The 24,470-nt window shown below is 44.9% G+C and overlaps 1 protein-coding gene across 2 annotated transcripts in view; it reads left to right on the top strand.

Annotated features, from left to right (window-relative positions):
* exoc2 (exocyst complex component 2) overlaps positions 1 to 24,470 on the top strand; it is a 50,312-nt gene that overhangs the window by 24,117 nt on the left and 1,725 nt on the right. For both annotated transcript variants that reach the window (XM_080769798.1, XM_080769799.1), the window contains exons 7-25: positions 3,670 to 3,750; positions 4,987 to 5,132; positions 5,766 to 5,847; positions 6,525 to 6,627; positions 8,258 to 8,376; positions 11,994 to 12,113; positions 12,345 to 12,469; positions 12,987 to 13,055; positions 13,293 to 13,450; positions 14,311 to 14,432; positions 15,017 to 15,078; positions 15,363 to 15,443; positions 15,623 to 15,682; positions 17,318 to 17,379; positions 17,732 to 17,795; positions 20,124 to 20,240; positions 22,404 to 22,545; positions 23,455 to 23,510; positions 24,202 to 24,324. In XM_080769798.1, coding sequence (XP_080625924.1) covers positions 3,670 to 3,750; positions 4,987 to 5,132; positions 5,766 to 5,847; positions 6,525 to 6,627; positions 8,258 to 8,376; positions 11,994 to 12,113; positions 12,345 to 12,469; positions 12,987 to 13,055; positions 13,293 to 13,450; positions 14,311 to 14,432; positions 15,017 to 15,078; positions 15,363 to 15,443; positions 15,623 to 15,682; positions 17,318 to 17,379; positions 17,732 to 17,795; positions 20,124 to 20,240; positions 22,404 to 22,545; positions 23,455 to 23,510; positions 24,202 to 24,324 — 1,892 coding nt within the window. The remainder of the gene's footprint in view (positions 1 to 3,669; positions 3,751 to 4,986; positions 5,133 to 5,765; positions 5,848 to 6,524; positions 6,628 to 8,257; positions 8,377 to 11,993; positions 12,114 to 12,344; positions 12,470 to 12,986; positions 13,056 to 13,292; positions 13,451 to 14,310; positions 14,433 to 15,016; positions 15,079 to 15,362; positions 15,444 to 15,622; positions 15,683 to 17,317; positions 17,380 to 17,731; positions 17,796 to 20,123; positions 20,241 to 22,403; positions 22,546 to 23,454; positions 23,511 to 24,201; positions 24,325 to 24,470) is intronic.

The following is a 24,470-nucleotide window of genomic DNA, read 5'->3' as shown; positions in this document are numbered from 1 at the left end:
GAGATGGACGGGTTCACAGTGCGGGCTGTTTTGTCAGCCAGCTCCGGTGACAAATAGAGCCGCGCTCCCTCGCGGGCCTTCTGAGACGTGGGGTCGACTGGGGGGCTGACTGACTGGCTGGCTGAGTGACTGACAGTCCGTCAGGGAGGCCCCCAAGGGTCATCGGCGCTAAAAATGTTGAAATTAGAGGTTTTTTCATTGTTGTGCGGAAAGGAAGTCTCCCAGCGATTACAGGAAGCAGCGCGGCTACCGTGTTCCAAAAATGCCAGATTCCCAGGGCCTATCCCCCCCAAGCGCCCAGCCCCAGCAGGAGTCAAAACATCTCCAGCTTTAGAATCCAGGGACACTGTATTTTTATTCTTATTCATTTTCCTTTTTCTCCCCCCCCTCCCCAACGATTCCAGGAAGGGGAGCAGGAGCAAGCTCTTCCTCAGGTCCTTCGTGTGTGTGTGTGTGTGTGTGTGTGTGTGTGTGTGTGTGTGTGTGTGTGTGTGTGTGTGTGTGTGTGTGTGTGTGTGTGTGTGTGTGTGTGTGTGTGTGTGTGTGTGTGTGTGTGTGTGTGTGTGTGTGTGTGTGTGTGTGTGTGTGTGTGTGTGTGTGTGTGTGTGTGTGTGTGTGTGTGTGTGTGTGTGTGTGTGTGTGTGTGTGTGTGTGTGTGTGCGCACATGCGTGCTATCCGGGCCCTGACTTAGTGTTTAGGTTAGCTGTGACGTCACCGCCCCTGCAGCCAGAGTGCGTGACAGACGCAGAAGACACACAGCTGGCAGTGGGGCGGGGGGTGGCATGGAGACAAGAAGCAGACCTGCAGTGTGTGTGTGTGTGTTTGTAAGAGAGACAGACAAAAGGAGAAAGACTGATTGTGTGATTGTATGAGTGTGTGCGCCTGTATGTTCAGCCCTATCGAATCCCATGTATGCAGTGCTATATACACCCTCTGGAATGGCTGGTTTTATCTTATTTCTATTCCATCTTTAGGCATCTTCTCTGCCACACTGCTGGTTCAGAAGATTACATTTATTCCTCTTTACTTGCTAATAATTTGTAAAGTAGTACAATTACATGTATGCAAAGCATATCATGCTATGAATGAATGATAAATCCACCTTTTGAAGAATATGACTTTACAAATAAGAAATTGAGTGAAAGGGTTGTGATTAGTGTCTCCTGAGCAGGTTTATTTTAAACGTTTGGCCAACTGGGCATAACCTTTTAGTACTGCTGTAAGTCATGTTTTGATGTCAATTATGTTCAAAACAAAACATAACGGCAAATTAATACTGCTTTTATATTAACCCATTAAAACCGGAAAGGCATCATTCTCATCAGTCTCATTTTCGATTTTAACCACTTTAACCATTATTTATACTTTGGCAATAGCAGATGTACAAGCTCATAGCACGTCTCTTCATGCAGTGGCATGAGCTTGTAGATATGCTATTTTTGACAAATCATGAACATAATTTTATGTGCACATCTTTGAATATGTTGACTTTTAAAGCGATTTGTTTTTGCTTCTGGGAGTCCCTGCAACAACATATTTTGAGATGGGGGTTCATGGAAAAATACATATCATTGTGGGGGTCCTTGACCTGAAAAGGTTTGAGCACCACTGATATAGCAATATACTGTATGTTTTAAAGGTTTGAGCACCACTGATATAGCAATATACTGTATGTTTTATACTGATATAGCAATATACTGTATGTTGTTCAGAAAACTGTTGGGAGACATTAAGACCTCAGGTCTTAATGGGTTGAATATCAGTTTGTCAATGTTTTATCTAACCTCGCGTCACTTTCAACCTCTTGTGTTTTATTATTAAACATAATATGTTACCATATTATGGTAAAATATTTGTTTTCCATTTTCTCTCACAAACATACTGTACCCCCTATATAGCATCTTTGCATACCCCTGGGGCTAAACGTGCCCCATACACAGTTCATTAAGGAGACTAGATATGTCCTGTGTTGTGATGTCAGAACAGGCCAGCTCCATATATGGAGATACAGTATAGGGGTCAGGGATCAGGTCCAGACCCCGGGCGTTGGTTTTTGTGTTGGTCCTGGACAACGGTGTATCTGACTGACTCGACACCGGGCACTGCACTCCCTGTGATGGTGTGGAACGCGTGTGTCGAATTTGAAGTCGGTGGAGCGAACGGTTCTCGAGTTACGTGGATTACAGACGTATCACACAGCGACTTTGCGCATTATACTGTAGATAGATAGGCCTGCCTAACAGCAGTAACGTTACCATGTTGTTTCTCCAATTGATTGCAATAATATTGTTGTTCATTGTTTCTGATACTAGGAATATCATTACTCTGGCAGTAAGGTGGTTGTGCCCAACACTGTTCATGCGTAGAGAGAGACCCCTATCAGAGAGGAGAGAGCTGGCTGATGTCCGTGCCGATTAGACAACGTCCTTGTTTGACTAGTGCGTTGCAGGAATACCTCGGCCTCTGCCTTCAGGGCTCCCGTCTGTCAAAACCCACCCACATGTTTATTTACAGAGCCTCTACCCTCCCGATACTCTCCACTGTCTCCCGCGTCAGCAGGCAGCCATTGTTTTCTGGCGGAATACATTGGAGAAGAGAAGAATGTCTAGAGGAGGAAGATATCATCCCGTTTCTTTTTCTTTCCTCCTCGCTGGCGTTCCCTCTGCCTCACTCTCCAGTTATGCGTTGGGTGCGTGTTTGAAGCCGGCCGCAGGAATGCACTGAGCCCCCGCCGGCCCTCTCCGCTCTGTCAATAAACCCACACGGCCCCCCCTCTCAGCACCCAAGCTGCCCCACTGCTGCACACCATTTATTTATTCTTATGGGCAGCCGCACCGCTCTCTCCCTCTCTCTCTCTCTCTCTTCAACCCCCCCTTGTTCTCTTTCATATTCCTTCATTTGCACTCTCCCCACAGTCTCGTGTGAAGCCATTCATGCTAAGCGACGGGCACAACGGTCGGAGTGCCCCCCCATCCTCTCCCAAATATTATTCCGCCGGGCCAGATGGAAACGTTGTAGATTTGCATTAGCTCTGGGGTCGACGGCCTCTGAGCATCGTCCCTGGACCCACAGCACCGCAAGAGCTGTGTGTTTTAAAAGCTCTTAGTGGTGGCGGTCAGGTGAATCAATGTGGTACGGTTATGCCCTGGGTACGGGGTCAGGTCCTGGGTTTTCGCGTGGGAATACGGAGGAGGAAGACGGGATGGAGGGGAGCAGGGTCCCGCAGACCGTCAGAGGTAATCTCCCCACAATCTCCACCACTGGGGCAGTGTAAGGGTTGTTTATTGTTTTACCTTGGGTTCCTGAAATTGAAAAGTTTCCGGAATCGTGGAATTGTGCATTTGTTAGATTGAGCAGGGGAGCAACCCTGCACTGACTATTGTATTTAGAACACAGAGAGCCCACCCATCTATCTGAATAACTCGCTCCAATCTTGATTTCCTTTAGCACACTGCTTCCACATCCATGATCCATGATTAATCCTATTCTATCTCACTGACAGTTTTCTAATACTGAATTGCCATGCAATGAAAATAGTCAATCTACAAGCTCACAACGCGCCACATCAGTGACCTGTTGTGAACGTGTAGATCAGTGATTTTTGCAGTGTGATATGTCATATGTCAAAGTATAAATAAGGCCTAATCCTTGAAATTGTTGTGTTTCAGCGATCCACCAGAGGTTGGAGGCGGATGGCACAGAGAGAGTGGAGGGCTCTATGACACAGCGTCTAGAGAACGTCCTCAACAGTAAGCCTCCATCTAATAATCCACCTGTCTCATCAGGTGGTACCACTGACATGTAATTGATGTATATTATGTATATGCCTTCTGCACATTTGATAGTTTGTGATGGTAAATCTTTATCCCAAATGGTCCCCACTTATTCTGCACATCCCCCTTTGCTGCTAAAAAGGTTTTTACCATACCTGCCGTGGAAAGGTTTTATTATAGCTGCTGTTCTTACCCTGTATGAGTGAGTGACAAATATAACTCCCTCTTGATTCCTGATTCGTGAGAGAACGGTCTCTTCCACCTTCAGCCTCCCTCCCTCCTTCTTATGCACACACACACACACACACACGCACACACACACACACACACACACACACACACACACACACACACACACACACACACACGCACACACACACACACACACACACACACATTCATTCAGAGAAAGAGTGTATCCTTTGTGCATCCTCATACATGATAATGTGACCACCCTAATGGAGGGGCATTAAGCGGGTCCTTTCCGCGGGCTCCTCAGTAAATAAACATACCAGAAGGACGTGGCTTTCATCTCCCCCTCATCCCCCACCCCCAACCTGTGGGCCCTCAGCCCGCAGAGAACCCGAGGCCCCCAGCCACAGCACACCTCTTAGCCCAACCGGCCACAATCCCAAATGTGTTGAACATGCAGTCCGGTCATCAAGTTGGAAAATGGCCCGCCGAATCTCAAACACATGACAACTCATCAGTCGGAACAGCCGAGTGAAGAGTGAAAAATGCAAACTATTTCGCCGTTCACACTCTCGCTGTTTTTCCTTCAAGCTTTGGGCCGTAGGAGGGAGGGAGGGGGGCTTTGTTCTGATTAAAAGAATTTGACGTGGTTGAGTATTTTCTTTCTTTTTTTCTTTTTTCTCCACTCTTGTGCCGGCACATCCGAGGCCACCCACGAAGCAGAGCGTAGCGTGCGAAGGGTCCACCGAGCCAGCGAGTGAGAGATAGCTGTCACCCTCTCCTCCTTAGCAGCCTCTGCCTCTCCCACTCCCGTTCCTCCCTCTCATAGGTCAGATAGCATACGCATCAGGAGGAAAGCCAGGCCTATAATAAGAGGGAAATGTGGTGTCAGAGTTTATTTTCATAACGCCCCCCCCCCCCCTTTCTCATTTTCTCCCTTTTTCATACAACTCACAATTTCTGTCTTTCTGACTTTTGTTCATTCGTGTTTCTCTCTCTCTCTCTCTCTCTCTCTGGCAGGAGCGAGTGATACTGCAGACACTCTCTTCCAGGAGGTTCTGGGGCGGAAGGACAAAGCTGACTCCACACGCAACGCGCTCAACGTCCTGCAACGCTTTAAGTTTCTCTTCAACCTGCCGCTCAACATCGAACGCAATATTCAGAAGGTGCTACTCGGGCACTCCAATACGCACACACAGCACACACACACACACACACGTTGTACGATGGAGTATAAACCCTAAAGCCTAAACCCTGAAGTCAGCTCACCAGCAAAATGTGCTCATTCTGAGACATACATGTTCATGTTCTGAACAGTGAATGCAAATGCTTTATCTCCTGTGTAACCACAATTTAGTTGGGTTAGACAGAAGCTTTGTCCTTTGTCCACCAGTCCATCGTAATAATATGTATGGCTTAACCGCAGATCAAATGTATGTCTTGGATATCATCTTGTGACTTTAATGTTTTAGTTATCTTTGTGTTTTTCTCTGGTGTTGCAAATTGTGCTACTTGGATGCAAAGGAAATGTCAGGCTAGTCTGACAATAAAGTATCATCATCACACACACACACACACACACGCACACACACACACACACACACACACACACACACACACACACAGTAAAAGGCGCTTTGATACGTGTCATCCAGAGGGTGGTGCTAGAGAGGCTTAAATGCACGATGTGCTCATCATGATTGATTAGAAAGATAGAAAACATCTGGCCTGCCTATACAAGCTAATTACTACAGTACCCTCTACCCAACTGAGTTATCATTTATTTTAATATTTTTCAGGGAGATTACGATGTGGTGATCAACGACTACGAGAAAGCCAAATCTCTGTTTGGCAACACTGAGGTGCCCGTCTTCAAAAAAGGTACCGGGATTCTGCAATTGTCTTTTCATATTATTCTTTTTATGTTGTGGCTCTGTAAGAGGAAAACCGTCTACAAATAGCTCCGTCCATTTGTTTGTTGGTCTGTCACAAACCGCTGGACCGATCGGCGCCAAATGTCTAGTGCACATGGCTATTTGGCGAAGGAAGTAGCTCACATATGTTTCATATTTTCTGATGTATAGTATGCAACTTTAATTTTGAAACGGAAGTGAATGACGGTAAGATCGGGCTACAACCTTGCTCAAATATTGTGTCATACATCACAGATGACTGATGTCATAGACTGACAGGAAGTCAGAGATCCACTTGGGAGCCATGCCGTTATTGAAACCATCTGGTTTTAGAGTAACTCATCCATACACATTACTAGAGTTCAATTATAAACTAAAACTAATTCTCCCTACAACAAATGAATACAAACATGGGTGAAATTATTATTTATTATTTTCCGTACTGCTCTGTCCTGACGTCTCTATGGTTGTGTGTGTGTGTGTGTGTGTGTGTGTGTGTGTGTGTGTGTGTGTGTGTGTGTGTGTGTGTGTGTGTGTGTGTGTGTGTGTGTGTGTGTGTGTGTGTGTGTGTGTGTGTGTGTGTGTGTGTGTGTGTGTGTGTGTGTGTGTGTGTGTGTGTGTGTGTGTGTGTGTGTCTCTGTCCAGTGTACGAAGAGGTGGAGGAGAGGATCAAAGCACTAAGGAGTCTGCTGTTGGACAAGCTCCTGCAGACCCCGTCCACTCTACATGACCAGAAGAGATACATCAGGTCTCCTCACGGCTGTTATGCCTGATTTACTACATTTATATGACATGTCATAGATGACTAGCGTCATAGGCACAAGTTCAATATCTCCAAGGAAGCCATTGGATTTCATTCACTTCAGTAGGATATGAAACTCAACTTGTAAAGGGTCATGAAACATGCTTGAGTTAGTTCCTCCAACAACACACCAAATTTCACTTTGCCGTCATCTCTTGTCCAAGTTATTTACATGCATTTACATTTTAAAGAACATATTGTATTGAAAGCATTGGCCCTTCAGCCATAGTCCCTGGAAACAGATTGCTTAATTGCAATTCAAACACCCATGACCACATAACCGCACAATGATGTTTATCAAACATTGACTCAATTATTCTGGTAATTTCGATTTAATTAACACAAGTAAGACGTGCAAACGCGGGAAGCGAACGCAGCTCGTACATATTTGGGGTTTTTTAAGATTTTTGTTTAAGTTAAGTTTTTAAGATTTTTTTAGTGTGTGTATGTGACTATGTGTGCGTGTGTGTGTGGTTTTTTTTTAACGTTTTTTAACGTTTAAGTTACGTTTTTGTGTGTGTGTGTGTTTTGTGTGTGATACAGCTGCGCCCTCTGGTGGCGGGCAGGTGGTGTTACAGCGTGATAGACAGACAGACACACAGACAGACAGACATGTTCTGCTAGGTCTCATAGCTCAGTGCGTTCGCAATTAACATTTTAATGACTATGGAGAAAATAAAATCATACGCAAAATCAAAAAATAACATTGTCCACGGAAAAGTGGTCTCTGTTCATGTACGACGCATGTGTTTTACAACTCATACCGTTTTTTTTTCTTCCATCATTCAAGTTCCAAAATGACAGTCTGAAGTGTGTCTGTCTTGTTGCCTTCCCGGCTGTCTCACTCATTTACTTGCTGTCCATCCTCTCCCCTACCTTCCCCTTTTCTGGTCACTGCCTCTCACTTCCCTGCTGCCTGTACACTAATCCACTCAGCTTTCTGTTCTCCCTCTCTCTCTTTCTGTTTCTGTTTTATACCTTTCACTATGCTTTCTCTTCGCCCTCTTCTTCGTCTTCTCTTCTTCTCCTCTGCCATCCATCCAACCATCCATCCATCCATCGTTGTGGTCTGTCCTGGTTTATTATTGTTAAGACTGAGTCGTTGGGAGCAGAAAGGGCAGCCCAGGCTCCACCGCACGGCCCTGTCTTTCATCCTACTGCATTAGGCAGTGCTCTGAACGCCCACTCGGCTCCTGATTACTCTTTACACGCAGTGTATGTGTGTGTGTGTGTGTGTGTGTGTGTGTGTGTGTGTGTGTGTGTGTGTGGGCATGTTTTTGTCTTTGTGAGCACATGTATGTGTCCTGGGATTCTGAAAGGATGCAACCAAACAAAGAGACTTTGATAGGAGGTGTAAGACGGGCCTAGGGCTGTGATGTCGACCCACAGCCTTATGGCACAGATCAGTCCAACACTGGGGGAATACTTTAGTCATAGAGGGGTAATTACAGATTAGGGATAAGAGGCCTTTGAGGCTTTGCCCCAGGGAACGTGTTTTGTTATGATTTCGGAGCCATTGTAACGTTGGTGTGTGTGTGTGTGTGTGTGTGGGGGGGGGGGGGGTTGTTGAATGCAGGTATTTGTCCGACCTCCACGCCCCCGGGGACCCAGCGTGGCAGTGCATCTACGCCCAGCACAAGTGGATCCTGCAGCTCATGCAAAACTGCAGAGACGAGTTCATCAATGACCAGAGAGGTGACTTGACGACTTAACGCATGCACACACATGCGCACACAAACATTTACATTCATATACGCACGCGACAACACACTTGGCTGACTCATATTACACACAGAGTGAAAAGTCCCTATTTAGCATTTCCAATCAGGCTGGTGAATGTCGTGATGTGGAAGCTGGCTGAGTCTTTGAGAGCTCCAGCTGCCTCTCTGTTAAACAATCCCCTGCCCACTCTACAACCCCCCCATTCTTCTCAGGAACCCCTTTCTGTCATTCCCTCTCTTTCTCTCCTTCTCCACCATATCTCCATCTCCCCGCCTGTTCTGCCATAGGCTTGCTTGTTTATTTTTTCACAAACGCATGAATAAGATGAAAGCGGGAGAGCATTGGGTTTGGATTCAGATCTCAGGGGCCTGACATATTACAGCATGCAAAGACGCACGCACGTGCAAACATACACACACACACACACACACACACACCAAGACAAGGCCACACAGATGGATTGGAACAATTAACCCCAATTAAGCTGTTTCTCTGTTAAATCAGCCAGCAGGAAAAATGTGGATGTGAAACCGTCCGCTCAGGAACAACAGCAGATTCACCCGCCCTGCTCGCACACGCACGCATGCATGCATCCATGCATGCACGCATGCATGCATCCATCCATGCATGCATGCACATACAACCGCACACATGTCTATATATACACACCCACATGTACTTCCATACAGAGTACATAGTGAGTGGGTGGCTCCTTGACATAGCCGAGGTTGGAACATAAACATATCTAATGCTAAAGGTAACAGTGGTTTCCGGGGCTCAGGTTGATGGATCTGGGGTCCAGTGGTGTCCCTCCCCCGTCCCGTCCTCCCCACAACCGTCTTTTTATTATCATTGTCAGGGATGGCCCTGCTCGTCCACACACAAACACCAGAGTCGCACTTACCCATATATACACATACTGTACATGCACACTTGTTCTTTCGCTGTCTTGCTCTTTCCTTCCTTCTTTCTCGTTCTTTTTTTCCCTCCCAACAGCTGTCTCCTGTCTGTCCCTTCCCCTGTCATACTGTATGCACTATGCAGCATGGCCCCTTCACGCACGCACGCACACGCACACACACACCTGGTAGCTATTTACCACAAAGCCCCCCACCACACCTCCCTCCACAGTCCATCCCTCGCTTTCAGCCCCCGATCCCCCCCCCCTCCCCAAGTACGAAACCAGCGCTTCCTAAAACATCCCTCTGCCAGAAGCTGCTTCAACCTACCACCATCCAATACCACATCCACCGTAAAACCCCACCCCACCCACGAGCCCCTCAAACCCATGACACCCCTTCACTGGTACCCCTCCCCTGATACCTCTTCTTCTCCTTCTCCCTGTTATCACGTTGACGGGGTTCTGCGGCCGTGGTCAGAGGCACACGTGGCAGGCCGTGGACGATTGATAAACCCTCGTGTAAAACGGCACACCGTGTTCCACCACTTCCAGTCCGAAATATGTGAGGCTACATGATTCTGTAATTACTGCCCCCGCCCCCTTCCCATGTCAATTGCCTCAAACATGAATTTGGCACCATTCTTCTTCGTTTGACCCAAAGCCAACGTCTTGATGTGAGGGAGGGGAGCGCATAGCGGCACCAAGTCGCTTCCGTGCGCCTAAACGCTCCCATTGATCGCTCTTTTTGCGAGCGCGGTCCTGCCGCTGCCTGGTCCAATTATTATAAAAGTGCGCCGCTCTTGTTTCCTGAGCAATGCTCAACTCTCTGCCAATGTCAATACAATTAGCAGCAATTGTGACTGTGGGCTAATAGCGCTGCCGGTGAACAATTAGCAGGGATTCCTGTGTCAGTACATGGTGTAGGGCATCACGCGGTTGTGATTTTAAGCTCAAACTGGGTACTGTACATGGGTTTAATCTGTCTGTTATTACACTGCACCTCTTTAGCGTCTTAATTAAGTATGTCTGTGTGCGAGCGTGCAGTAGATGTATTTTTGTGTGGGTGTGCCTGTGTCTGTGCCCGTTACATAAAAGGCCCTATATACTGTACAGAATCCACATGCTATATAAGGACTGTATGGATTATGTGCATTACATTGGAGAGCGCAAGGTGCGTGCCTGTTTTGTGTGTGTGTGTGCGTATGCGCCAGTGTGTGCGTGTGTGTGTGTTTAGACAGAAAGCAACTGTGTGTGGTCGGGGTTGGTGACCCCACGGGGAACAGGAAGTCCTCCGACCTGCAGAGGAGCGTCAAGCCTGAGGAGGAAGTGAGCAGCGCAGATACATGTCACACGCATACAGTCTTTAACACACACACACACACACAGCCAAGTTGAAATCTAATGTCACGCATTTTACCGTAAGACTCACAGCTAAGAAACATAGCAGCATATCGAGTAAATTGCACACACAAAGAATACATGTGCAATGCATGTGCGCACATTACACACACACACACATGCACACAAACTGGCGCCTCACTCTCAGGACGCCAAGGGTTCACCCGACACCTGGATCAACAGCAACTCTCATCCCTATAAAAAGAGAGGAAAACATCTCCCAAGAATGAGAAGACTGTGCCACGGCATATGGGTGTGTGTGTGTGTGTGTGTGTGTGTCTCTGTGTGTGTGACTGTGCGTGCGTGTGTGCGTGGCTGCGTGCGCATGCATGTGTCTATCTGTCTGTCTGTATTCGTGCTGTGTGTTATTTTGCTGGTTTATGAGTCAGACCCAGAGTTCCCTTACATTCTGAACTTTGGGAGGGTTGATAATATGCTGTACAACTCACCATTTGCTTTTTTCAGCTCGGGGATTTCTCAACACTATCAGGGCAAAACACGTAAACCCCACACCAAATGTTTGTTACTCACCAGCATGCTCTGTACGTGTGCGGGAAATGTTTTGGAAACATGTCTCTTTCCTCGCACCACCACTTTCAATAATGTACTGTAGGCGGCTCGCACGGTTCTGTGGACCTAGCTTAAGTTTCATTTACACTGTCGTAGTAATCAGGTTGACACCGCCACGGTATTTCACTTTCACTTCACCATACATGAACGTTTAGCCCTTTTGGCTAGCTCCTCGTTGCTCCAACGTCCACTATACCCAATAGGGACCAGGGCATGAGGCAGGGGTTGCCCCAGCGTCCACTATGCCCAATAGGGACCAGGGTGTGAGGCAGGGGTTGCCCCAGCGTCCACTATGCCCAATAGGGACCAGGGCGTGAGGCAGGGGTTGCATTGGGACTAGCTCATTCACCAGACCAGACCATACTGTAGCTGTATCGCCATCTAGTGGAGCCTTCATTCCTGGCTGAAAAACTGGCCGGCTTCGGACGTTACTGAGCCCAGTTTGGCCCCCTTCTAAACCTGCTTCACCCCTGGCCCGCACAAACCCCACAGAACAACGGGACATTGTCTCAGCCGCCGGCCATGGGGGAGACGGATCCCAAGACAAATAAAGAAAAGGCGAGGGAGGGCTGTTTGGTGTGAAAGCCCGCTGAGCTTATTGAGGAATGTGGAGTTATGGAAATAGTTTGTTTGATTATTTGATATCCAAAGTGTGCATTTCTGAGTTAATTTCACGCTCTCTCTCTCTCTCTCTCTCTCTCTGTGTGTGTCTCTCACCCAGTGGGTGCTGGGGCCATATCTCTGGACCTGGAGGGGGATAGTCGTCCATCGGCCCTCGGCAGAATCAGCCACTCAGCGTCTCTTAACAGACGAGGCAGCCGGTGCACACCACGCCCCAGCAGTGAGCAAAACTTATACTGTTTCTTACACTTCACATGCTACAGGTACACACATGCTCTTTATCTGCTCTTTAAACAGTTTAAACACACCTCGTCTGGGTCACCTACCACTGTACCGCTTCTTGTGCCTGCATGTTTTTAGGTTCAGTATTCATTATGCATAAACATAGCACATTATAGCTTGTGTGTGTGTGTGTGTGTGTGTGTGTGTGTGTGTGTGTGTGCGCTGCTAGCCTGGCGCTTTGAGACCCCTCAGCAGGTGCAGTTTGTGGAGAAGCTGTCGGATGTTGTGATCGGTCAGCTGCCCAACTTCTGGAAGCTGTGGATCTCGTACGTTAACGGGAGCCTCTTCAGTGAGGTAACTTTGAGCCTCTTCAGTGAGGTAACTTTGAGCCTCTTCAGTGAGGTAACTTTGAGCCTCTTCAGTGAGGTAACTTTGAGCCTCTTCAGTGAGGTAACTTTGAAGCTGTGAATCTCGTACGTTAACGGGAGCCTCTTCAGTGAGGTAACTTTGCTGAGCCTCTTCAGTGAGGTAACTTTGCTGAGCCTCTTCAGTGAGGTAACTTTGAAGCTGTGAATCTCGTACGTTAACGGGAGCCTCTTCAGTGAGGTAACTTTGCTGAGCCTCTTCAGTGAGGTAACTTTGAGCCTCTTCAGTGAGGTAACTTTGAGCCTCTTCAGTGAGGTAACTTTGAGCCTCTTCAGTGAGGTAACTTTGCTGAGCAGCAGCAGGCCAGGCAGCCTCTCTGAATATGTGATCCAGAGGAGGGCTGTGAAATGTGCTGCTCTCAACTTTTCTAGGTTGAGGATCAGTACCTGTTTGAAACGCATGGACAGTGAACACATCCTAATGATTGTTGTTCTTTGTCCTGCAGACAGGAGAAAAGTCTGGCCAGGTGGAGAAATCCAAGAAGAACGCCAGACAGAGACAGAATGATTTCAAAGTACGTTCCATGGAGACATTTCAGTTTACAGAGTCAGATGTTGTGAGGTGTTTCGCCATATTGATAAGAAGCACAATTGTGTGTGTGTGTGTGTGTGTGTGTGTGTGTGTGTGTGTGTGTGTGTGTGTGTGTGTGTGTGTGTGTGTGTGTGTGTGTGTGTGTGTGTGTGTGTGTGTGTGTGTGTGTGTGTGTGTGTGTGTGTGTGTGTGTGTGTGTGTGTGTGTGTGTGTGTCATAGAAAATGATTGAGGAGATGACCCATCGGTTGGTGAGGCTGGTGCGGGGGGCTCTCCTCCCTGCCACCGTGGCCCAGGGAGAGCTCAGCTTCTACGGGGGCTGGGAGAACAAGACAGAGCTCTCTGGTCCCTGGCTCACTCAGGTCATACACACCGTCAGGTACTCATTCACATTGTTACAGGTTAACTTACCTGTATCAGGCTATAGTGGCTCTCAAACGGTGTAACATAACACATTGGTGTTATGCTGCGTTCACACGGGCAGATGCAAAGATACAGTCCACCTTTACATTTCAATAGAAGCCAGCAACATGAACGTCCAACGTTTGTAGCTGCTGCTAAAGCTACAAATCTGCAAAAAAGTTCAGCTGGTTTCAACTTCAGCTACAAAGATACAAAGCTACAAATACGCTATATAGCTTTGTATCTTTTGCATCAGCTATTGTGAACAAAAAAAATATATATATTTTTTGAAAATAATAGTTCTGTTCTGTCTGTTTGTGTATTTATCTATTATGAAGATGGTGCTGGCTGGTGTTTCACTTTTACTCTGTGTAGAGTTCTCAAATTCTGCCCAAACCCGACAATCTATGCTAATTAGTCGGGCCTTAATTTTCAGGCCCGTAACTAACTCGAACCGTAATGCATTGTGAGCTTTTTTTTTGCGATTTTCAGGTGTGCCTCACTGCCTTGAGACTTTGACTTGCATACAGCATACAGTACATATAAGAACTGTTCTGTCCTCGTCATCCGTAACTTTTCTAATATGCTTTCTTTCTGTGTCACTCTCTTTTACTCTCTTTGCTATCCCTCTCTCCTCTCACTCTATTACTCTCACTTTCTCTTGGTCTTTCTGTGTCTCTCTCTCTCTCTCTCTCTCTCTCTCTCTCTCTCTCTGTGTCTCTCTCTCTGTCTCTCTCTCTCTGTCTCTCTCTCTCTCTCTCTCTCTCTCTCTCTCTCTCTCTCTCTCTCTCTCTCTCTCTCTCTCTCTCTTTCTCTCTGTCTCTCTCTCTCGTCCAGGGGTTGCCATGAGGCTCTGTCTACCCTAGAGATCCCCAATGATCTTCTGCAGGTGATCCAGGACCTGCTGTTAGAGCTGAGAGTGCAGTGCCTCCTGGTCACCTTACAGCACGGTGCAGAAGGTGACAATGATTAGAAGGCTCAGGCTGTGTTCCTGGTTTAAATGAAATTCCATCTTTTTGGTGTGGTGGAGCATCTGTAGAGTATCTTTATCTTTATTTTATCTCTGGGACTCCAGTCGACACTGAAAAATCCTTAGTGTTCATTTAACTCCATTGTACAGTATGTGTGTGCGTGTGCGCACACGTGTGTGCGCGTGCATGCATGCATGCCTGTGTGCCTGTCTGATGCAAGAGTCAGGGTCGTTGTATAGAAAGTGAATTTACAGTAAAGTGAGAAGTTCTGTGTTTCTGTTTCTGTTGTGGTTAGACATGTTTGGTCATTTTGACATGAGATTCACACTTCTCTGCTTGATAGAAACAGCTCAGTGGTTTCAGTCGTATGGGCTTAATTTCAATAAGTAGTGTGGTCGTCCCTCAGAAAGTCTCAATTATTTTTGTTCACACTCACGGTGACCTCTTACAAAAAACATCAATCATGTTTAATCATCGAGAAGGCGTATGTTCTAGTAAAGTCTAGTAGAATTTATTTCAAAATTAGGTATCTTCTAGAAATGCCCCTTTGATTTATGTCTGTCTCCTTTCAGATGTCAAGAGACTTGCTGAGAAAGAGGACTGGGTTGTTGATAATGAGGGAATAACAAGTCTGGTAAGGTCACTTTACCACATCAAGCAGAAGTACTTGTACCTTATCATCAATTACAAGCAACATAAAAGAATAACTAGGGTTTCCCCCAGCTACAGTATCTCATAGCAAGACATAACAGAATATCTGTGTTGGGCTATTTGAAACTTAGTATACAACATGATTCTATATTGGAACAGTCTCTTACGTCTGTCAGTAACTGATCTCTGTGGAAGTTCATGTTGCTCATGCAATGTGTGTCATGTCATGTTATGTTGTTTGTCTATTGGTGGCGATGGTGAGTGCAGCCTGCCCAGTTTGAACAGTGCGTCGTCCAGATGCTGCAGTCACTCAAAGAGCCAATGGAGACCAAACCAGGGGAGATCAACGTAAGAACATCACTGTACTGTACTTGGAGTATAACGATAATGACATACAATGACTGTCTTACATTTTGGACCCTAATATTCCACTAATAATCAGAATTATAGCTCAGAAGAAATGTCCATGTAAATGCAGTCAATGAGACATATAACAAAAATGGTGTCGTGTTCGCCCCTGTTGTCAGGTCCTCCAACTGGAGATGGCCCAGGACCAGGCATCAGAGCTCTCCGTAGCTATTATGAAGGTACCCTCCAACAAAACTCACAACCAGAGAACCCAAAGTGTGCCTGTTCTAGTCACATCGGTGACTAAGAATGACTCTTGAGTTCACAATGTCTGCATATGCACACATTGTAAACTCTAGAGAGATTCGATTTCACAGAATTACTGTTTGGAAATAACAAAAACAAAAAACAAGTCCTTAAAAATAACATTGTGAACAGACATCCCTGTCTCTTGCCCAGACTCATGACACCATGTTATTAATCTTGTCATGTGGCCTCCCACAATTTTAGGTTTCATGCCCTAGTTTAAGAAACGCCTCAGTGCACCGCTGTGCAAACCACAGTACTCTGCTCCAGCGTGCTCAAGATCTAGCTACTATATCTGTAGTGAGCACACATTATTTATGGCCAGATGTCTAGATCTAGCTACTATATCTGTAGTGAGCACACATTATTTATGGCCAGATGTCTAGATCTAGCTACTATATCTGTAGTGAGCACAGCATTATTTATGGCCAGATGTCTAGATCTAGCTACTATATCTGTAGTGAGCACAGCATTATTTATGGCCAGATGTCTAGATCTAGCTACTATATCTGTAGTGAGCACAGCATTATTTATGGCCAGATGTCTAGATCTAGCTACTATATCTGTAGTGAGCACAGCATTATTTATGGCCAGATGTCTAGATCTAGCTACTATATCTGTAGTGAGCACACATTATTTATGGCCAGATGTCTAGATCTAGCTACTATATCTGTAGTGAGCACAGCATTATTTATGGTCAGGTGTGAGTGCGGCTTGTGAACTTGTAAATCGGCTATTTTCCCTATACTTCTTAAACTATGTTTTCTAATTTATGGAATTTCTTAGTACGTTTTGTTCATGAAATTACTTAGGAAACCAAAAATATAGGCACCCATGAAATATGTCTGTGTTTAATTATTGTCGTATATCGTATAAACACAGAATAAAGATTTACAACGCAGCGACACTTTGCCGTTTTCAATGGAGACCGCTGTCGTGCAAAAGTAAAATCTAACCTCTCAGGGAGGTCACTCTAACCACAAGGCCACTGAGTTGGGAAGGAGTAGTCATCAATAAGGCTTACTGTACTTGAACTGTACTTAGTAGTATTAGTAATATGTAATGTATGTGTTTAGCTCTATACTCGAGGTCAAGGTAAACTTTATTGTCCACATGGGACATTTGTCTTGGGCTTTCACCCCTGCTGTGACAAAAAAGTGCACAGATAGTATGGTTAATCTAACCTCTCACAGTCACTGCTGTTTCAGAGCCTCGTTAAACATTTTAGTTGAAGCCGGTACAAACAATTTGTAATGTACAATTTGTTTCGCTGTACCTTCTACCAGAGGGCAGAAGTACAGACCTCATGTAAAACATGGGTAACATCACTGACTATTTTTGTGCCCGTCTTAGTGTAGCCTGCTCATAAATACTCCAGAGACAAATTGATGATAGTGGAGTTGGAGTATGGAATAACTACAAATTGGGCATGAGCTATTTATTCACACTTGCAGTGTGAATGAGTACAAAAGAGAAGCAGTTTAATGAATACAATGGTTTGTGTTTCAATGGATTACATATACTGTTAACCAGAAATGAATGATCCTTAGTGATTTCTGTTGTTTCAGGTTTTCATCCACTGTTTGGATGATCTCAGCACCAAAACGGATGGAGATAGTAACACATCTCAGTAAGAGAGAGAGAGAGAGAGTGCGTGTGTGTGTGTGTGTGTGTGTGTGTGTGTGTGTGTGTGTGTGTGTGTGTGTGTGTGTGTGTGTGTGTGTGTGTGTGTGTGTGTGTGTGTGTGTGTGTGTGTGTGTGTGTGTGTGTGTGTGTGTGTGTGTGTGTGTGTGTGTGTGTGTGTGTGTGTGTGTGTGTGTGTGTGTTAACACAGATCATTTTACTGTTTACTATGGTATTAAGTTCCATTGTAGTGTATACGTTTTTCTTCTGTCTCTATGTGTTGTCAGTATGTCAGACCTGGCCTCTCCAGATCTGTTCAGTAGTGTATAAGTTTATCTTCTGTCTCTCTGTGTTGTCAGTATGTCGGACCTGGCCTCTCCAGATCTGTTCAGCGGTGTTCAGGAGGAGTTCAGCCCCACGCCGGTGAGCCAAGACAATTGTTTAATTATTTCTCGCTATCTGTTTGCGGTCTGACCCTCAAAATCCCAAATTCGTCGGCTGGCAGCGTCAAGAGTGAGGGTTCTTTCACGTGGTCTCCCTCCCTCACCCCCACACAAACAGACAAACTCAGGTCTCATTCCTTCAAACCACCATCAGTGCTATGATGCTTGTTTCCTGGTTGTGGACAGGAAGCACATACGTCCTCATTTCCTGTAAGATGTGAGTGAAGGGAAGGGGGTGGAGGAGATGGAGCAGGGCATAGTAGGTTTCTGGTAAAGGGAAATAGAGCATGGTACAGACGGGGTTTCCCCTAAACCTCTGGTGTCTATCAGGGGTGAGACAGCCATGCCGTATTGAAGGCACTTGACCAGAGTTCACACATGGTGCCAGTCTCAATGGCCTGTTGGTATGCACTGCTTATGGTACAGTTATAATACTGGTTAATACTGCTTATGGTACAGTTAATACTGGCCAATATGTTGTGCTCTCCAGTGTCATGGCTGGCTGTGTTAACCCATTTTGACCTGAGATAAGATTCTAAAAATGTCTTCTACATCCTGACAGTTTTCTGATAAAGCTATGTTTCTATGTCAGTGGTTCTTCGATTAAAAAATAATTACAGACCTACAAGCTCGTAGCGCGCCACTTGGTGGCGCGCTATTTGCTGTCATTATTTCCAGGACAATGATGCGGTTATAGTTTCAAGGTCCGTTAGCATCACTGAAATGTCAATAATAACAGTGAAGAACATAAACATTCCAGTTCCAATGAAAAGGCACTACAGGGGGCGCCCGCTGGCCTAGTGGTCCAGTACACATGCCACATATAGGCTCTAGCCTGACAGCGTGTCGTGTGTTGGAGTCTCGTTCATGACGACCTTTGCTGCATGTGTCCCCCTGTCTCTCTCTCCCTCTTTCCTGTCAATCTTCACTTGTATCTATCAATAAAGGCAGAAAAGCCTAAAACAAACCTTTACAAAAAAGGCACTACAGGAACTACTCATTATAATGAAAATGAACAATACGAACAATTATGATAGTGTTGAGTATTGACACCTTGACAATACAATTGTTGACAGTATTATTGTATGTATATGTCACTCAGTAAAAGTATAATATACAACAGGTCGTTTCGAGGAAGCAATCTGATTGATTGAAAGTTGAAACGGCCTTCTAGCCGTGCTTCAAACAAGCATCACCGCACACCTAATCAACAAAGAAATCAGCTGCTCTGTTCTCCCAGAGCAAGATTTTTGGGACATTTGTGGTCGTAGTGGCGACATCTGTTATTTAAAAAAGTATGATTTTTTTCAGCGAATATCTTAGTTTTAAGGGTAACTGTGAGCTTTAACGTCATTAATGCACTTCTGCACTGCCTTTCGGAACTCCTGCAGCATCACAGGCGTGCATTAATGACGTTAAACCACACCCTCTCGTATAATATTGCTTAAGTATACTGACAGTACTGTACAGTATATGTATATTGAAAGGGTCCTTACAAGTTTCTAAGGCTACTGTTACATTTGTCACTTCACTATGTGTTCTATGCAACGTCTGTCATCCGGTGACAGACTACCCAAAGTGACACATTTAGTTGGTGTTTTTGGTTTGGATCTAGGCGTACTATCTCAGACATTCATTGGAAAAACAAATCTCCTTCTGTGAAGTGTTTCCACCTGACAAGCTGTAAACTATGGATGACGTTGTTAAACTCCTACATACAGTCTATCTAAAGATCTACAATAGTAGCTAAACCTATCAGGATTAGCCCTTCCTGAACATTCCTCCAAGACTGGAGGAAAAACAAACTAACAACTAAGACATTTCATCATGTTATTCTGTTTTAAATCATGTGCAGGGTCATTTAAACCCAACTGTGTAGATCGAACTGTCAAATGTGGTTGCAACTCAGATCTGGCTTGATAAGAGCAGATGTTGAAATTTGCATGAAAAGACTACCGGTAGTGCATGCATACTGTACTATAGCCCAATATTATTTAAGCAGCAGACTTGAATATATCTATTATGAACACTGCAAGATACAGTAATTACAGTAGCTATTTGTGAGTATATGCTTTTGAGTAATTGCAGTAGCTTGTATTTAACCATTACATCCGGGAAAGCATTTTAGATGTCTGCGTTGGCTATTCAAAAATAGCAGATGTCTCTTGAAACTGTGAGAACTACTGAATCGACCTCAGGTCTTGGGATAAGAGTATGCTCTGTACATGTTTGCATCTGTCAGCCTGATTTTTGACTGTGTGTGTGTGTGTGTGTGTGTGTGTGTGTGTGTGTGTGTGTGTGTGTTTAGGAGCAGCGCCTGCTGATCACCCTCAGTAATTGTCAGTACCTGGACAGACACACCTTACTCAACCTGGCCGAGCACTTTGAGAAACATGGCTTCACAGGCACAGAGAAGATAACTCGGGTCAGTGTGGCATACAGAAACATGGCTTCACAGGCACAGAGAAGATAACTCGGGTCAGTGTGACATACAGAAACATGGCTTCACAGGCACAGAGAAGATAACTCTGGTCAGTGTGGCATACAGAAACATGGCTTCACAGGCACAGAGAAGATAACTCGGGTCAGTGTGACATACAGAAACATGGCTTCACAGGCACAGAGAAGATAACTCTGGTCAGTGTGACATACAGAAACATGGCTTCACAGGCACAGAGAAGATAACTCGGGTCAGTGTGGCATACAGTGACTCTGTATGTTCGTCCACTACCTTTTTTCACCGACGAAAACTAAATGAAAACTAAGCTATGATGACTGAAACTATGACTAAATATGATACGGGATGTCGGACTAACGCGTGCCCCCCATTTTTGTACGCCACTATTGTACAACAAAGTATAATACAGGTTTAATCAGACAAATTGATGTAGTGGATTATTTAAAAAAAATGCCATATAAGACATTTGCAAAAACTATTTTAAAAAAGCTACATTTACTGTAATAATTTGAAATATAAGATACTACTCAGCTGTGTTTTGTTACTCATATGAAAACGTGTTAAGGTTAAGTTGAATATTACTGACCAAAGGCATTGAAAACCATGCTCTCTGCAAGGAAGAAGGTGACTTTCTCTTTTTTTAAATACCAACGGTCACCACAAGAGAAATGTAATTTCTCCACATTTGAACTCCCTTCTCGCGTACCAGTGGGACATGTCCCGCTTACCAGCACAGGTACATACACCAGTGGGACATGTCCCTCTTACCAGCACAGGTACATGCACCAGTGGGACATGTCCCTCTTACCAGCACAGGTACATGCACCAGTGGTTGGATACCTCTGCTGTACAGAACCCCAAAAACAATATTGAACCAATGAAAAGTATTTAAAAGAAGACAAAACCTCTTAATAGTCCAAAGTTCCTCTCAGGTTGGACAAAATTGGATTATTGAGCAGATTAGGGTAGATTTTTTTATCCTGGCTAGTAGACCTAATGTCCTGTCCGTTGAGAAACAAAATAATCCAATTTTGTCCAACCTCTGATATTTAATTATTGGACAACTCCATTGGACCCTCAAACTGTCTGCTAAAGCAGCTAACTCCACCACCTCTCCCCCTCTCATGCACGTAATTTAGAATATATAAAGTCACAATACCAACTTTTATGAGGCAGTATTGCTACGTATATTTATTGCTATAAAAATAAGGTTTTATTCATTTCCTGAAAAATGTATTTTCATTTCCTGATTCCTGAGTTAGGTAGTTTCTCCCCTACAGCAGAGATATGTTTGATGCGATGTTGCTGATAAGGATTTGTCCTCATCACATCGGTGGAATATAAAACATTCCACCAGCATGTAGAATGTTTGACAGCATGTTTCACATTAGCAGCGGTTCAACACTCCTCCATGCCAACACAGTTGTTTGTGATCAGACATTGTTGGCCTGGCCCGCTAGCGTAGCGGTCCAGGAACCTATTGCGGTTCTAGTCCCGATCCCGACGGCCTTTGCTGCATGTCACTCCCCATCTCTCTCTCCCCGTTTCCTGTCAGCCTTCTAAAAAACTAGACCTAGACAATGTTGCCGACAACACCTGTAATTCTTCTAGACAGAAGTTTTATGGCTTGAAGTTTTCTTTGCATTCATACTGCATATAATATATGCTATCAACTATCAAAAATCACACTTTTTGCACATATGTGCAAAAAGTGTGATTTTTGATAGTTGTTTCACCATGCGGTGAAACCCATACTTCTGGTTCCTTGATCACAGAGCACAGATCCAACAGATAAAGATGGTCAACAATATTTTGATTTGCAGTATGGTAGCAAGTAACCCAATGTTGCATTTTAAAATGGTATGCTGATGCCGAGGTAGATACAGAAAATCAACATCAACACCGCAAACCCACATACAAAGTCCAAAGACATGTGTCTTTGATCTTAAATAATGGATAATATGGATAATAATGGATGCATGTGGATGATATGAAAAATCAAAGGCTTATCCATGTTTGGGGGAAAAGTGTTGTTGTGCAACGTATTGGTGTAATGCAACGCAGCGCAGTTATAGATCATATACAATAAAGGATAAAAATGCAATAATGTGGTTAAATATGTGTAATCAGGTCAGTCTGAAGACTGTGAGGGAGCTGGACGCCAAGCTGTTTGACGCCTACATTGAGAGGAGGGCCGACCCCATCGCAGGCTCCCTGGAGCCAGGCATCTATGCCGGCTACTTTGACTGGAGGGACTGCCAGACGCCTACAGGTACACCTATTCCACATGCACTTGCTGCACAGTCTGGGTGGAAATTAGCCCTAGCCTCATGACAAATGGGCTCTATGCCTGTGAGTGTCAGCCTTTTGCAGCATCGGCCTGCAGGAGGCTGGCAGTCTAGCTCTCCACCAAACAGACAGTACACTACAGATTACTACAGACTGGCAGTCGACACCGACTGACAGCTACTATGGTGCCAGAAATAGCCCTACGGCTTGGTGTCTTTTTCAACAACAAGCCTGCTACTATCTGACTATCTGACTGATTTTTGGCAACAGATGCTTTCCAAGTTCCAACACGTACCGCCAGCGACATCGTTGAGGTGGAGAGCTGCCTTTAGAGGGTCAGGATGTGTGTGTGGTTCATGTCATGTAGAGTAGGCTACAGCTGTTTGAAGTCTTACTGTAAACACACCTACTGAAATTACTTACTCAGACTTTCTCAAACATGATTCTGACATTCCCCTGGCCTTTCTACGCTATGCTTAGTTTTTTTGTTGTGGTGCTGTGCATGTGATTTTGCGCGTGTGTGTGTGTGTGTGTGTGTGACTGCGCCGGATGTGTGCCCCAAGCTCAGGTGAAACTTGTGTGTATATTGTGGTTTATGTTTGCACACAGGATGTAAAGTGACATGCTTGAGCTTGTGTGTGTGTGTTATCAAGTATGGTGATTGTTGCAAGGCCTAACAAGGCACCATTGAGTGTGTGCAGTCTAGCAGCAGGGGGGTGTGTGTGTGTGATGTACATCCTCTTGGCGGGACTTCTTGTGAAAGAGGAACATTTTGGATTGATAAACCACTGTTCTAGGATATGATAGTTTCACTTGTTGACCTATGAGTAGAAACCGCACTCTTTAATAAATGAGTTATTTTCCATTGTGCTTTCACACCTCCCTCTCTCAGGTGTGAGGAACTACTTAAAGGAAGCACTGGTCAACATCATCACAGTTCACGCTGAGGTACGACTCACCAGCCAACCACTACCTCATTAGTACACCCTATTTCTCTGTGCTCGCTCCTCAGTCAAGCCTAGCTCAAAACCTTTTGCTATATCGGAGGTCCAAACCTTTTTTTATATACTTTTTTAAAAACATTTCTAAATGGTGAAAATATCCTAGTCTTGTAGATCAGTTATATTCACATACGAAAAAAATAAAAAAATAATATATATAGTTTCTGCTCGATGACGATAGTCATATACGTTTTGTTGGCTTTGTGATGCTCTTTCTCTCTCCCTCTCTTCAGTCAAAGTATACATCAAATCACCAAAAATAGCCAAGCTACAAGCTCACAACAACGCGGTTGCAACGTGTTGTGAGTTTATATATCTAGTATCTACTATTTCGGTCACGTGACGGTCCACGAAGCATATATGACATGCATTGTCCTATTCGCTCTGACTCTCTCCACCCATCTGTCTCAATTTATCTATCGTTTTACCTTTTTTCCTCATCTCCCCCATGTCGATCTGCCCATCTTGTTCTGTATATCTCTGCATATGTGTGTGTGTGTGTGTGTGTGTGTGTGTGTGTGTGTGTGTGTGTGTGTGTGTGTGTGTGTGTGTGTGTGTGTGTGTGTGTGTGTGTGTGTGTGTGTGTGTGTGTGTGTGTGTGTCTATCTGACTGTTTGTCTTGTCTGTCTGTCTCTCAGGTATTCACAGTGTCCAAGGAGCTGGTTCCCAGGGTTTTGTCCAAAATCGTTGAGTCCGTGGCGGACGAGTTGAGTCGCCTCATGCAGTGTGTGTCCTCCTTCAGCAAAAACGGAGCCTTGCAGGTGTGCACATGTAGACTTTCATCATTTATTTATGTCCACATAAGAGATACAATACAAGGACAAAAATATTTACAAGGTGCTGTACAGAATGCAATCAGCAAATCCCAGACAATTACCCACACACCCTTCAGGGGTACAAGTAACAG

Source organism: Protomyctophum bolini (assembly GCF_963924005.1).
Source record: "Protomyctophum bolini genome assembly, chromosome: 8".
NCBI lineage: Eukaryota > Metazoa > Chordata > Actinopteri > Myctophiformes > Myctophidae > Protomyctophum > Protomyctophum bolini.
The sequence above is the reverse complement of the archived record's forward strand: the minus strand, read 5'-3'. Positions and strand labels throughout refer to the sequence as shown.